This window comes from Rhopalosiphum padi, chromosome 1 (assembly GCF_020882245.1).
Source record: "Rhopalosiphum padi isolate XX-2018 chromosome 1, ASM2088224v1, whole genome shotgun sequence".
Lineage (NCBI taxonomy): Eukaryota > Metazoa > Arthropoda > Insecta > Hemiptera > Aphididae > Rhopalosiphum > Rhopalosiphum padi.
Window position 1 is genome coordinate 72,971,596 of NC_083597.1, and position 16,304 is coordinate 72,987,899.

At 25.2% G+C, this 16,304-nt stretch overlaps 2 protein-coding genes across 2 annotated transcripts; both read right to left on the reverse strand.

Annotated features, from left to right (window-relative positions):
• Nucleotides 1–3,887: 3,887 nt before the first annotated feature.
• On the reverse strand, nt 3,888–6,809 carry LOC132917918 (uncharacterized). Its single transcript, XM_060978915.1, has 4 exons — nt 6,621–6,809; nt 5,916–6,068; nt 4,430–4,597; nt 3,888–4,058 (listed from the first exon to the last, which is right to left on the reverse strand). The coding sequence occupies exons 1-4, from the start codon at nt 6,717–6,719 to the stop codon at nt 3,900–3,902; spliced, it is 579 nt and encodes a 192-aa protein (XP_060834898.1). The 5' UTR covers nt 6,720–6,809; the 3' UTR covers nt 3,888–3,899.
• Nucleotides 6,810–8,211: 1,402 nt separating this feature from the next.
• Nucleotides 8,212–15,177, reverse strand: LOC132926855 (uncharacterized). The gene is made up of 6 exons (XM_060991272.1): nt 15,082–15,177; nt 13,554–13,706; nt 12,650–12,817; nt 12,227–12,377; nt 8,536–8,765; nt 8,212–8,367 (listed from the first exon to the last, which is right to left on the reverse strand). Exons 1-6 carry the CDS (start codon nt 15,175–15,177, stop codon nt 8,212–8,214), a joined length of 954 nt encoding a protein of 317 aa, XP_060847255.1.
• Nucleotides 15,178–16,304: the final 1,127 nt, after the last annotated feature.

Consider the following 16,304-nt stretch of genomic DNA (forward strand, 5'->3'; position numbering starts at 1 on the left):
TTATAAATACGCGTGCTTTTTACCCGCATATAATATATATATATATATATATATATGATGGTATGTCGTGTATGCTACGTATTCGATATCTGCAACTCTTATTTCATCGGGTTACTAAGAATCGCCCACCGGCTGCTTCGGCAATCACTCCAGGCGTAATCGCTGAAGAGACAAAAAAGTTTTCTGCCGCCGCCTATGACGTAAATAATGTTATGGTCTCGCGTATACGTCTCTCTCTCTCTGTGCTCTTACGCACACACACACACACACATATATATATATATTATGAAGATATAATAATATATTACATCTATATTATTATGTCATAATCGAAACAATTCGAGAAAAAAGAGATGGAAAAAATGGACCAAAACCGTACTCACGCAGAAGCATAAGAACTACTTTGTTAATGTCTCGACGAGTACACCTATAATAATATAATATCTCCCTAAAGGCCGATCGTATTATCTTCGGGACACGCGTGTGCCTGACTAGAAACGAAAATGTAAAAAAAAAAAAAGTTATGAGTTATTATAGATAGGACGCGTAAACCGGATGTTGGTAATGTTGTGATTAGGAAATTACGAAATTCGAACAAGCTACCGGAAATGTATTATTGTATTGACAAACAAAAAAAATTTAATTTATTATGCGTATACTGTATACTACTATTATACAACTATTATTTGTGTTATTTGTATATTACTTAAATAATTATATTAGATTTAGAGTATTGATAAAAGTAAAATGTTAAGTTGAGTGACCTGCAGAATTTCAAAAAACCTTCAAGTCTTAAACTTTAACAACTACAAGTTAAATATGGCATATAAAGACTTTTATCAAATATGAAAAAAGCAGTAATTATTTAAAATTTCAAAAATATTTTTACTTTTAAGACCATCTAGGCTCTTTGCTTTCATTAATAAATTTTTCCACTCTTCCCTATTACATACGCATAGTTTAGGTCCTCTCATATTGTGCTAAAGTATAAACGAAATAAACCAATCACGATGCGTTTTATTTACAAATTATAGAAATTGTTCTATATTATATCTTAAATTTTTTTAATAAATACTCTAAACAAGAGGTTTGGTGAAGAAATTTAGATTATTAAGCTTTAAAATAGAATTATTTTGTGTTCTTAAATTTTACAATGTAGTGTATCTTGTACTTTAACTTTTTATCGGGTGTCCTATGCTGCAGCGTATACTAGTACAGTGGCATATTTAAGATTAGATTAAAGATAAACCGTAACAAATTAAATTCATCCAAAACTAAAGTAAAATCTCCTCTTACCTCACAAAAAAGTTGACAGAAAATTTTTTTTCAATGATTATGTTTTAATAATTAATTTATATTATACTGATAAGTAAAATATTAAAAAAAAATATAGGAAATGAACTTTTTTTGAAATGATTTTCTATGGATACTGATTAGATAGGTATATTTTATTATTTAAAAATCGGTTTAAAATTGTTGGGACCTTCACTTTCAATATCTCTATGAATATTTAGAAAAGCTAAATTAGATTGCTCGGGCATAAATAGCCTAATACCCTCATCACTATTTTTTGGAAACGCCGGTGATCACAAATTATACCCAAATATAATAATATACATGTAAAAATATCAACAGGGGTCGTGTAAGGAGCTATTTGTTTTATACGCGGAATAACAGCCATATTATTTACTCCTTTGTTTTTTTTTTTTCGTTTATTTAACGCGGTCTTAGAAACAAAACGAAATAATACAGTGCACGTGGAGCAACACGTTTTTCTTTTTTCGTCTGTTACGGGTAGGTACGCGTATTGTCTAGTATCGGGTATTCCATAAACGAATCCCGAAGGGAAACAATTTTGCTGAATAAAAAGCTGAACGAGGAAAAATGAGAAAACCTGTATACCTACGTCCTACATTATTGGAACCGAAATAAACCCATCTGATGTGTAATCGACTTTTGTTACCATCGTAGTTGTTGTCATTGCTTTAGAATATAATGTTTTCGAACAGCCGATTTTCACACGTCCAATCAGTATAAATAGTATAATATTCTATGTGTTGCGTGTAGCGTATACAAAAAATGAAATAGCTGTAAGTTGTAATTTGTTATCCGTAACTGTATATATTGTAGTAATGTCTGTACTCTGTATGTAACGGAGTAAAATGTTGTCTTCGTGCGGACCACAAATGATAGAAATTTAATATTTCACCCACTTATCTATTTACTGTAGATAGGTATATATCGATATAAAAAATATATATAAAATATAAACTTATTTTTAAATAAATAAATACAATTTTAGATTTTGAACGGAACGATAAATATATTGATTTTCTCATGATGTGTTATTTTTGTGTTTTTTTATTTTGTGGATGAATACAATATACTTTTTTTAACCAATATAGGTAGTTCAAAAAAAAATTTGGAATAGGCACACTTTGGTGGATTAATCAGTGATAGTAATCCTAGCATGGTTTAACGCAGCTATATGCAAATACTGATGTATATCTTCCTAATCAGTTTATTACTTATATGATAACTGCTAGAAAAATATTCTATGTAATTTCGTTTAAAAATGAAGTTATTTGAATGCTAAATTCAAAGAATATACCATATGGAAAAAACAATAGTTATAACGAGTATGTACAAATCAATAAGACCATGAAACTGTTTTGGTGACCCCCTCTCTCCTCAATAAATACAAACTTTATTGAATACAGTATGAAGTCACTAGCAATATTTATTATGCACTTAATTTTAAAGCCAATATGCAAACATTTTCAAAAATACATCATAGTCAGTTAAAGTTGTTTAAACTTAAAACTTATACTAATAAAAAATATAATGTGATAATTAATTGGTTTGATTAGTAGTTCTTGAAAGTATTTAACAGTATAAATTAGAAAAAGAGGTGGTCAAAAAAAATATTAAGAATGTTTTGTTTATTTTGATTATTTAAAAAAAAATATTTTGTTATTTATTAATAATATATTGATAATATATTAAGTAATATAATAATACTTAATTATAATAGAACAAAAAAATAGTTATATTGTAATGTGAACCTTCTTTTTTTCTTTTTTTTTTTGATCACCTAGATTATCTAACCTATCTCATACTAATTTGTTTAATAAAGTAAAAATTACTAAATCAAAATAAATTCAAATTTTTAAAATAAACCAATTTTTTTTTTAATTTCATATTCATGGAGATTTTCTGAATCAACATAATTTATTGTAATAGCCACGTAATATATATGTATACTTATTAATAGAAAAACAACTAAATCAATAAATATATGACAATACACTTGATAAAAAATGTCGATATAACCTAACATTCTTGCATTGTCCTATTTAGTATGTGGAGTATATTGTGAATTATACAAGAATGACAATTTGAAAATAGAAAAAGATTAACTATCATGGATGTCATACACATAACATATTATATAAACATTTTAACATATATTTCAGTCTCTTTTGTTTTATCTTCAAAAAACAATTTTTTTTTTATATTAGTACCTACTCGACCTATTTTATAACTTGTAATTAATCCAAACATAATGACGTATAATTTTTATTAAACACCAGAAAATTACAGATTTAACATACAGCGACACAGCGTCATTTCAGTGCGTTAATTTTTCAATTTAGGTTATAATTTATATTCAAAAATTAGAAAGCTATTTGGGTCAAAGCATATTCGAAGTTACTAAACTAATTATAAATAAAAAAATACACAAATATATTCAATTTTTTATATAATTAATAATTGATTCATATAGAAATAATTATGAAAACGTTATTGCAAAGAAAATTAACAAATAAAGTTTCAATTCAAAATTAACTTATTAATTAATAACCATTAAAAATTTAGTTGTTATTCAAAATATTTCATTAACGCTTAATTTCTATAATGAAAACTACACATCCAAAAATATCATTTTTACGCGAATTGAATATAATATGCATTTTATATGTTCCATAAATTAATTCTTTTGGGAAGTTGCTCTTCTCAAAAATTGACGGATTCACACCTGAAGATATATAAGCATCCTGAAAATATAAAATTAAGTATAGAAAGTAAAGAAACAAATTTTATCACCAATCGTTCATAGACTGTATATAACGGTTTGAACAATTTTAATTGTAAATTAAATATTAATTATGACGAGGATAATTTAATGATATGTATATTTCAAGTAAATAAAATTAATTATTTAATATTTAACGTTAAATTTATAATTAAATTATATAAGTCAATTTAAACCCATTGTTAATTTGTTAAACACAATTTTAAAAATACAGTACCTATTGAATCTTGCATATTTTAATAACATCATTATAATACTTCAAAACCCAATCGATTTTGTATACTAATAATAATAACTAAATAATTTATTTTGTAAACAATTTATTTTTGTTACCGGAAGTATTGGGCAATTAGTATTTTGACTTCCAAAACCATTTACGAATGTAGTCCAAACGCTTCCTAATAATAATTTAGTCGAAGTGCAAGCATTCAGTGCTTTATGCATAAATGCATTTTCTCTCCAACTTCCGGATGAATCTTTGAAAGCCATTTTCATCTCTAACTGAAAAAAAACCACCAGTTACTAAATCATTGGTGTAGATAAGAAGCGCAAAAGCGTTTTCCAAAATAAACTTTTTTGTATTAAAAAATATAATGCAGATTTATGAATGATAGACAAGGTAGTTTTATAATATATACCGATATAATTATAAACATAAGTAGTGACGTATTGGTATATTTATTTTATATGGGTGTGTAAAGGATTATTAAAACTAATTTTATTTATTTAAAAAATAGATATTTTAATTTACCATTAAAATTTGCGAGTAAATATATTTGGCGTATGAAAAAAAATTGTTTTAAATCTTACTCCATCCCATTAAATTCAGTCTTAAATATGCCTATGTTTAGAGAGTATCTAATAATAATTTTATATATATTTCAGTACATAAATTATACATAGATTGTTGGGTTTATGTAACAAATATGCATATAGAGTATTGACATTAGAATATATAATAAAAATATTTTTATTTATTGATCACACACATGTTATAACTTTGTTATAAAAATTGTATGACATTTTAACTTGTGATGTTTGTTCCTTTTATTTGCATTTATTGTATTTTAATTTCACATAAAATTTAAGTTTTTTACGTTTTAGAGTATTGTTATACTACTGTAGTAAAATATATGGTAAATGTTTTGTATAAAGTAAATTTCTATACTTTATATTATACTCACACACGCGTCATATTTTGTGAATAATGATTAGTAAAGTTGAAGTATATACTTATGTGAGATAGAGATCTTATTATATTCACCAGTCACATATAAAAATAAGCTATTTAAATGGCGGGCAAAAAGGAGGGAGTAATGAGGGGGAAGACCCCCCATGACTTTTTTCTTTAATATTTATAACAATTACATTTATGTATATTTTGTACTATAATGTTAATGTATTCAATTTTGTTTTATTTTTTACGCCACATCCCCAATATAAAATAATTTGATCACCACTGAGCTAATTATTTCTTTATTTTGGTATTTAAATTATTAATCATTAAATTTTATCTAAAAAAAAAACTCCCTCCAATCACCACATCCCTTTGATTGTGTTATCTGGTCATAAGTATGATACAAATGTGTAAAAAAATACTAATCAAAATTAATATTAAAATATTAATCGAATTAATTGTTTTTTAATTAATAAATAGAATTTTTATTTTGAATATTCAATAATTAAATCATAATAGTAAATATTACATTATATTATCATTAGTGAATTCATTTCAAGGAGCCAATTATACCTATATAACACATTGTAGGTACATTGAAAAATATACGTAATATACATAAATTAAATTATAATCACTTACGGATAAATTGTCATCAAAAGGTACTTCAAGAGTCGTATTTCCCAGAAGCACTGTTTTATTGTCCTCGTGACTTAAATGCCAGTTCATCTGAATCTTATAGTGATGTGCTGGATTGCAAATATAAACTTGTTTGAAGACCATACGGTAAGGGCCCTAAACAGAAATATTAATCAACGTGTAAGACTCTTAATATTATATTACTATAATTTGCACTAAAATATAGGTATATTTCTTTATATTATTATGTGCCTTGCATGCAAAATTTAATGTAAAACTTATGAAATCTATTAAAGAAAATATAACAAAATATCAGCAGTTTTTTTAATGATTTCCACAAACGTTCTCCAAATTTAAGCTTCGATAGATATCAAGAAAAAATTGAGTATTTGTGTATTAGATATTATTAAATTTGTGTAAATAAAGGCACTGTCTTGTATTCAACAAAGGAGTGTCAAAAGAAAAAAAAAGAAAAAACACAGACCATGCAATATTTTATAATATAGAATTATAAATCATATATCTAGTCTACAAACAGTACATTTTTGTTTTGCTAATTTATTGTTTTAAAAATAAAAATGACAGTTTCGTTATCTAAATACTCAATATATTTTAATTGAATTGCTATTGTATGGATTATATTTTACTTTAACACAAGATTATTTAATTTTTTTATTTATAATAAAATTAACTTAGCAATTTACTTACGATCGGAGAACTCGAAAATAGTTTAAAGTTAGCAGACGATGCTGAACTAATAATTGTGAAAATCACTTGAATAAAAATGAAAAAAATATTAAGCTCCATGGGTTCTTTTTGTTGCTTTTATTGCTGGTACCGAGAAGTATTATACCTATAAAGTATATTTTGTTTGTTATATTTTAATAAATTGTAATAAAATAAAAAAAAAATACGAATACACAGTACACTTTATGTACAATGTTGAGCTTATATCTAGAAAATGTATCTAGATAAATAGAGAATATTCATTTAGACAGTTATCTAAATTAAAAATCACTATTATCAAGATATATTTATACAGATAATTTAATTTATTCAATGGTTTTATTTTTATTATATAGGTACACAATTAAGTATATTATTATATTATTATTATTATTATCGAAATTTCCGATAGCATATAATTAATTCGTTCTATATAGTTATGGAGTGTCTAGTATAATATACATTTGTTATCATGATGATAATAATACAACTATTTTCAATTATTCCAGGCTTATTTATAATGGGAATATGTATTTATATTTTTGGATTTCGTCATAGTTTAATCAACTATGAAAATTAAAATACATGACATAATATCGTGTTAAAATATTAAATACTACAAAATCTTGTTTTTTTTTTTTTATGGTTTCGTAGGTAGTATTTAATATTGTATTGTATCATAAATTATAACGTGCCTGTATTGTATGTTTGTATAAATAATATAAAATATATAATTATAATCTATAAAGGTTACTCCACACTACGCATCATGTTTCGCGTTTCCTTTTTTTCGTTTCGTAGTGTTTTGTTCAGATTTCTGTTGTTTAGTACGTTTATTTCGTGTCAATATACATGTTTTTCGTTCTTTATTTAAATAAAAATTAATAGTGATAGCGAAGATGAATTGTCAATTAAAACTAAAAAAAAAAAAACACGAATTTAGTGGACCACAACTTTATTTAAAACTAGTGAATTGTATGTATATTTTAATACCCTAAATGATTTTATGTACATTTTGTAGATACAGTGGTAATAAATAAATTAATGAATTATTATATGAGTGTTATGGAAAATTCAAAAATTTTTGTCGAATTACTTTGACAGATTTTGATTATTTATTTAATTTAATTGGTCCATCCATTTCTAAATAAGACACACGCTTAAGAAAATCTATACTTACTCTCGAGCATTTAGCTGTAATGTTACGGTGGAGATAGTTATTAAAGTTCATCTACTTGTTCAAAATATCACCTTAAGTTATTTCATTAATTAAAATTGAAGTGTACAAAGCATTGAAAATAAAACTTGCTGATCAAGCGATGGTAATTTATTGTTAATTAATAAGTATTTAATATCATTTAACATAATTTGATATTGCCAAAAAAATTATATTTTTAATAGTATTTTTATTTTAAATGTTGATTCAACCAATCATAGTCAAATGTCCCTTCAATCACTTGAGTTGATACTTCTGTTGAGTTGTTAAGTAATGGAGATACTTGTGATGAACGATTGGGAAGTGAGGAATTGGATGGAGATGTCTGCGATCATACGTGATCATACTGGATGTTGATCATTGAGATGGCGAAGGAAATGGTTGTTGTGTATATTTGAATGTTTGAAATGGATATGGCAACAAATATGGTTGTTGTACATAATTTAATGTTGTATTTTGTGATGGATGTGATGGTTGTACTACATTTTGTGTCTGGTGCTTTGGAATATTGCTCTAAACATAAAATTATCTATTTCATTCGTAACATACTGACGAGTTGTTTCGTCCATTTTCGGAGTTTTATTGCTACTAAAGCACCATACATATCATATTCGTTCTTTTCCATTTTCTTTTGGCTCTTTTTTTGTTTTTGTATTAAATACTCATATTCCTTGAACACACGTATTTCATTTTCATCTTTCTTATTTTTTTCTTATTTTTTTGGAATGCTACTGCAGGTATTCTAAATATATATTTTTCCATATTAGTAGTGCCACTCGACCAATCAAAATTTTTTTGTCCTTCATTATTGTCTCCTTTGGTGATGTCGACATTATCTTCTGTAATCTCAATGAAACTTTCATTATTTGAATCATCGCTGACATAATTTTCATCGTCGATTTTACTAACATCTATCCATTAAAAAAAAAATATTATAAATTATAATTATAATAAGATATTTAGATAATTTTATTATACTAGAAATATTTTTCTACAGACTAAGAACTTCTAGTGAATGGAAAAAAATCGCCAACGTATATGGAAAAGAATGGAATTTTCCTAATTGTATTGGTGCCCAAGATGGGAAGAATGTGGTTATACTTTTTCCTATTAATAGTAGTAGTGATTATATCAATTATAAAGGAACATTATGTATTGTGCAAATGGTATTATGTTATGTTGATTATAATATTACTCACGCACATATCGGATAACAAAGGAGAATATCACATGGAGGTGTTTTTCGTAATTGTACATTATCAAATAAATTAAAAAACGGAACATTGAATTTACCCACATCAAGACGTTTACCTCAAAAATTCAAGCCTGTTCCATATGTTATCGTAGCTGATAATGCATTGCCATTACAGGAAAATCTGTTAGTTCCTTGTAGTGGAATTCACGGTAGTGGATCATTTCAAAGAATATTTCTCTATAGATTATCTAGAGCTCGTAGAACTGTTGAAAATTTGTTCGGAATTATGTCTGCAGTTTTTTGTGTTCTAAGAAAACCCATTTTACTAGATCTTACTAAAGCTTGGCTAGTCACAAAATGCTGTGTATTGTTACATAATTTTTTAAGAATAAGTAAAGAATCAAAAAATATATACACACCACCAAGAACATTAGTACAATAGGATGGTCAAATATTTAATTGATCACGTAGAAATGAATGCGAAGGGTAAACATCATTGTTATAGATGGAATAAAGGGTAGAAAAACATAATAACGGCGAGAGATATTTTACAAAAATTTGCAGAATACTTTATCTAGATAATATTATTATAATTTATCTTTAACTTTGTTTAGATAACTTTTTATTTATCTGGGCTCAACACTGTTTATATAGTAGGTACTTATATAGGTCTATATAGTTATTATCACCATTATCGTTATTGTGTTATGATATATTTTTAATCAGTACAGCTCAATCGAATTCATAAATTTTGGTAAATAAACAAGTTGATACAAAAAAAAAAAATAAAATAAAATAGTCGTTTGTTCGAAATTAAAGAAATAAATTATAAAATAGGTAGCTATAGACAGTATCTAGTTCCAAAAAACATTGTTTAATTTTTTTCTGTTTATTTACCATTGTGTAATATTTGAATTTATATACATATTACATAATATATATTATGTAATATGTATTATAATATGATGTGTAAGCACCTACATATTTTGTTATATTATTTGGAATGATAAAATATATTTTTGAATTATATAAAATCTTTTTGCGTTTTATTTGTGTTATTGTTATTGCGAAAAAAAAGATCAATAATAATAATCATATATATATGATATTTTTAAACTAAATATTGCATAGAAAATAAATAAATAAAGTCGGACTGTAGAAGATACAATATAATATTATACATACTTCATAGCCCTTCCGCGTTCCGGTTGTTTTATTATCTCGCTTTATGGAACGGAAATATTATTTGGTGTGTAGGTAAGATAATCTAGCCTAACTTAACCTATATGGAACTGTTAATTAATGTTACATAATGCTACCTTGTACTGTCTTACATAGGTCAATTAATTGCCTATTGACACGATATAAAAAAAAAAAAAAAAATGTTGTACCTTTCATGTACCTGTAACATAAATACATAATATTAATATACCTAATATTTTATATTTTATAAATATAGTTATTGTAATACATGTTAAGTGTACCTACAGTTTTTGCGTGTTTTTGAATCACTTTATTATTGTTCGATGTTTTACTTTAGTTATACAATTAGTGGATATGACCCGTTGTTTTACAGAAATTATATTTTCATAACAACTTGTAAATTTGTTCACAAAATTTTAGACATTTGTCTAATAAACCGATTTGTAGTATATAACTACATAATATTACTTTGGTTGAAAACCACTAATGTAATATTTTTTATTTATTTATGAATTAACGGTATTCGAATTAAAAAAAATATATAAATAACAATGAAACAGTAACAGATATTAGATATTATCTATACATTATGTATATGTAAGTCATTGTGGCCTTGCAGGTAATTATAATGATCTATGGGGAGAAAATACGTTACAATTTCGATGAGGTCTTGATTTGTTGATGTCCTTAGTCATAAATGCCGAGGATTACTGTAGTCGACTATCACATCGTGGTAGACGATGGCATAAAATTGAAGAGGTGACATGACAGAGCAATTCGCTTAGGTCAGTGATCGCAAGGAGATAATCTAAAAGTGTGTATGTTTAAAAGTTCGTCGTCTATATTGGCCGTTGGTCTGTTGTATGGTCGGCAACCTTTTTGGATTCTCGGGCCACATTCACGAATTAAAAAGAATTCGTTAGTTATAAACATTTTATATTCTTAATTTATTTACTATGAAAAAAAAATACTGTCTAAAACTTTAAAATAATGAAATATATATAAAAAAAAATTCGTTCTAAAATTTAAAGTGGGCCATATACAATAGTGGTATGGGCCACCGGTTGTCGACCACTGCTTTAAGTTATAATAATATAATAAGTGGGTAGTGGGTATGCAATACAAAATACGTGTACAGGCGTTTGTAGTCTTTTATTTATTCATATTTTTAAATAATTTATAGAGTGTATAAATGTCATAATATTATGAAACAATTTTCAATAAATCCAAGAATTTATTTTTGATTTTAGTCCTAAACCTATGAAATTGGGAAGGACAATTGTTAAAAAGATCAACACATATTATTCACGGAGCGCAATCGTGTTGCAGCGGTTTTTAGTTGTACAAGATGAAACATGACTTTATCTTAGATCGATGATAATTGTATATTTTCATTTGTATTTATTTTCATTCAAGTTAATAAATTTTAAAATTTACGCCAATCTACAAGTTTTTTAACCACGTGATTTTACGACAGTTAATTAAAAAATCAAAATGAACGAGACCGTCAATTTATTGTTTTGTTTAAAGTTAACATTAACTGGGTTAACTCAATGGGCAATAATCAGTTGCACCAAAAACAAAGTATGAATTTATTTTAAAGAAGATCGGTTTACCAATTTCGATTTGTGTATGTTTTGTGGTCTATACACCAATTATCGCGTTTTTATTTTTATGGTCAATATTTTACCAATTTCGTTTGAATTTTAGTTGCACTACAAAGTACAAGATATGAATATTTCTTCTACAGACCGATACCATCAATATTGAATTTTTAACTATAATAATCAATAATCATCTTGAATTTATTATATTAATAGCCAATTTTTACAAATTGTACCTTGTTTTATTTGGCTATTCACTCAAAAATGAAAAAGTTTTTAAGAAAAAAAGAACAATTAAATTTTTGATGAAAGATTCAAATATTTAATAAGACAATAACACCATAGTTTATATAAAATATATTTCAAGAACGTTTAACTTCAATAATAAAAGCTTGACAGCCAAATATTTGGTTATTTTTAGTATAATATACATTTACTTTGTATGTTCCATAAAAAAATGATTTGGGAAGATTGGATTCCTTAAAAAGTGACGTATCTAAACCTGGAGATATATAAATACCCTGAAAGTACAAAATAAATTATAGAAATTAAAGAAACAAATTTAATTATTAGTCATTAGTAGAATGTGTGAAATGGTTTAATTAATTAATATTATAAATTAATTATTGTTTATTTGTTAATAATATTATTATGGTTCATACTAAATTCTGTTAGTAATTCTTTCTTCCTAAAAATTAGTCAAATACTTCTTAAGCACCTAAGCCAATAGAATTTATATTTTAATAATAATAATAATTGAGTAAGGTATTCTGTTAAAAATTAATTTTTTTACCGGAAGTATTGGGCAAATGGTATTTTGACTTCCAGCACCATTTACGAACGTAGTCCAACCGTTTCCCAGTAATTTTTTCATAGATGAACAAGCATTTGGTATTTTCTGCATATATGTATTTTCTTTCCACCTTCCAAATGAATCTTTTAGAGCCATTTTCATTTCCAACTACAAAAAAGTTGAAATGTATCAGTTCATTGGTATGGATTTGTAAAGCTCAATACTATATTTATTTTTAATTTAGAAAACCTAATGCAGACTTTTCATGTGTAATTTATACTGCAGTTAATACAGGTTGTAAATTCAAAATTAACCAAAATTATACAGGTGTATACTTTAGTATTAATATTTGGATGGGATGTGCAAGATAAAATAACTATAACCATATGCAGTGACATTTTTAACTTTTGTGTGGAGTGATCAACTATAAAATTAAAATAAACCATTTATAAAAAAAAACTTTTTTTAATGTTTTTACTTATAGAGTTGTAAAAATTAAAACTTTTTAGTATATAAATACAATATTTTGGAAAATTTGTCTCAACCGCCTATCCAAGATATGATTTTGTATATCTTTGCAGTTATAAGAATGTTATATACTTCTATTTAGCTATTTACATATACATTTTTGGGTTTTTTACGATTTAGTAATTTAAAATGAAAATATATATATTATTATAATTAACCCACACATATGACATTGTGATAGAAACTACCATATTGCTCTGTCAGATATAATAGATTTAAATATTCAAAATGTTTGTTGCTTCGTTTATAATTTACAAAACATATTATTATTATTATTATTATTATCATTAGTTAATTTATTTTAGAAACCTAATATCAATACAACATTTATGTTTAAATAAATAGGTAATATATTGATTCTATTTTAACCACTTACGAATAATGTGTCATCAAAAGGTGCTTCGAGTGTAGAATTCCCAAAGAGCATTATTTTATTGCCTCTTTTACTTACATACATATTATGTTGAATTTTATTGTGTTTTTTAGGGTTACAATTATAAACTTGTTTGAATTCCAGTTCATAAGGTCCCTAAACAAAAATATTAGTCAAAAAATAAGATCTTTAATATTATTTTAAAACGTATTTTATTTTTGTATATTTTATTATTATCCGTTTTAAACTGAATGTCGTACTTTCAAAAACGTTTAATGACTTTCGGAAAAACTTTCCGAAATTGTATGACCAAATAAATAAATAATCATCAATTATTAATTTCCACCTCAAATATACTATAATGTTATCTAAAATAATATTACTAGCAGTTGATGCTAAATCTAGTTTTACCTAATGTTTTAATGTTTCTTGTTGAATTACCTTCTACTAATCTGCATATAATTCTCCATATTTTGTTTTTGAAAGTTCTAAATATTTTTATTATTACACTTGTTATTGTACACACTTCATAACCATAAGTGAGAGTTGACCTAATTATTGTCGTTTACAGTTTTGATTTTGTTTTCTTTGAGAGAATTTTCGATTTGAAGAATTTGATCCTTACACTTATCTCACATTGTCACTCGTCGTGTTATTATTTTGATTAGTTAATTTTTTTTTTTTTTAATTACACATGGAGTTAGGTACGTCATTCCAAAATATTTTTTGTATTGATTCACATTTTAGTCTTACTGAACAATATTGAAAATGTAATACAGTAGAGCGTCGATTATATTATGCACTAATTATAGGACCAAGGGGGCGTGGATAATCGATTTGTGCAAATGATCAAATAACCATTAAAAAAAAAAAGTTAAAAACTAAATTCTTATATTAATAGGTCACATACTATTGTTGAACGTGAATTTTCTATAATTATTATTGGAATACCTGATTATTAAATTATGACATTTATAATACGAATTATAGATATATTAACATATGATTGAATAATTCTAAAAAAAATGTATATCATAAGAAAATTCCAAACTAAAACCAAGTCTCACAAATATTAGGTAATAAATATTAATATATTGCTTTTAAATCAATAGAAAACGTTGTTTAGTTTGTTCGATATTTTGCTTCCACTGTTTGAATTATAATATTATACACTTATAGTTTTTTCTATCTTTATACATCTTTAACAATTTTTTTGAATTTTACTCGGATGTTTTATACTTTATGGAGTTATTTGTTATATCTATGTCGCATCTACTTAGTGAAATCGCTTGTATTTAATAATAATTTTACACAATGTGAATAAAATGAATTCCATCCACTTCATGAAAAGCTCAAAAAATTATTCATATAATGTAATATAAATTCATTTTCACGAAATGGATACATTTCATTAAGTGGATGTGACATATATATTTCGAATAATTAACAGCAAAATATAAGTTACGCAAAAGTACATGACAAATATTATACAATAAAAGGATCTTATAAAATATCTCATAAATTAACTTACAATTGAAGAATTTTTGAACAGGTTTATATTAACAGATGACCCCGAACTAACTGTGAATATCACTTGAATAAATATAAAAAAAATATGATGTTTCATGGTTTAATTTTCCTGATTTTTTTGGTGCCGATGACTAAACCAATAATAATATTTAACGAGTAACACCGAGTTTCATTTTTCAAGTAATAAATTTAAAATATAGTTTTATTTTTGTCTGTATTTCGATTTCTATTGTTTGCATTGTATTATCGATATATAACACGCCAATGGTTATTAAATTTGTTTTCCCAATTACCTATCATACATAAATATTGTGAAATTGTCACAATTTTTTCGAGAAATAGATGAATAGAATATAGTGATTAAATATATTTAACATTAACGAATATATTTTGTGTGAATTTCAGTCTCTTTTATTTTAACTTCAACTTAACTACGACTTTCAACTTTTTTTTTATGGAAATTAACTGATTTAACAATTGAATTGTACATACATTTATGTTACAAATGACAAGTTTATATGTGGTCAGTATAACAGTGAATAATAAATTGTGGTTATTATTAAAAATTTAAGTTAAATATCAAATCATACATATATTATATACCGATGTTACACGTTTCTATAGTACCTTATTTGACATCTATTGGCATTATAATGCATATTAAGCGTTGCACAATAATGCGGCAATTCAAATTTCAAAAGCATGCAAACATTATATAATATCCATCACTTATTTTAATAAATATACATATAGCATATATAATATATTATACTAGATAACTTATGAAATAACTAAAATTTATAGGTAATAAATACACCGTTTGTAGTATATAATATTAAATAATACAAATATTGTACAATATTTGATTTACATGTCCTGATAGCAGAGATGATTAAGTATCGAACTTTATTTTGGAATTTAATGTGTTTTCCAAAATGTTTTAGTTACACAAAACAATTAATATTGTTAATAAATACAATTATTAATAATATATTAATATATTATTATATTTTCATTTTATTTTTGACAAGCCCAAGTCAAGACCTGTTTAATGTCTGCACTATAATCTTCAGTTGCAAGTGAGATTTTATAATAATTAATATGAAAGTTATGATATATTATTGATTTCATTTTTCGAAATATATTCGACCGTTGCGTGTTTTGCGTAAGGTAGACATTAACTGTGTTTACTCAATAAGCATGAATCAGTTGCGTCAAAAACAA

Bases quoted from the DNA above. Each gene is read 5' to 3' on its own strand.
- LOC132917918 (XM_060978915.1), bottom strand. From the start codon at position 6,719: ATGGAGCTTAATATTTTTTTCATTTTTATTCAAGTGATTTTCACAATT. The intron at 4,598-5,915 runs GTAAGTGATTAT...GTTTTTTTTCAG, and splicing joins CTTTTGATGACAATTTATCC to TTAGAGATGAAAATGGCTTT. The intron at 4,059-4,429 runs GTAACAAAAATA...TTATATTTTCAG, and splicing joins CTAATTGCCCAATACTTCCG to GATGCTTATATATCTTCAGG.
- LOC132926855 (XM_060991272.1), bottom strand. From the start codon at position 15,177: ATGAAACATCATATTTTTTTTATATTTATTCAAGTGATATTCACAGTT. The intron at 13,707-15,081 runs GTAAGTTAATTT...ATTTTTGTTTAG, and splicing joins TGTTCAAAAATTCTTCAATT to GGACCTTATGAACTGGAATT. The intron at 12,378-12,649 runs GTAAAAAAATTA...TTGTACTTTCAG, and splicing joins CCATTTGCCCAATACTTCCG to GGTATTTATATATCTCCAGG.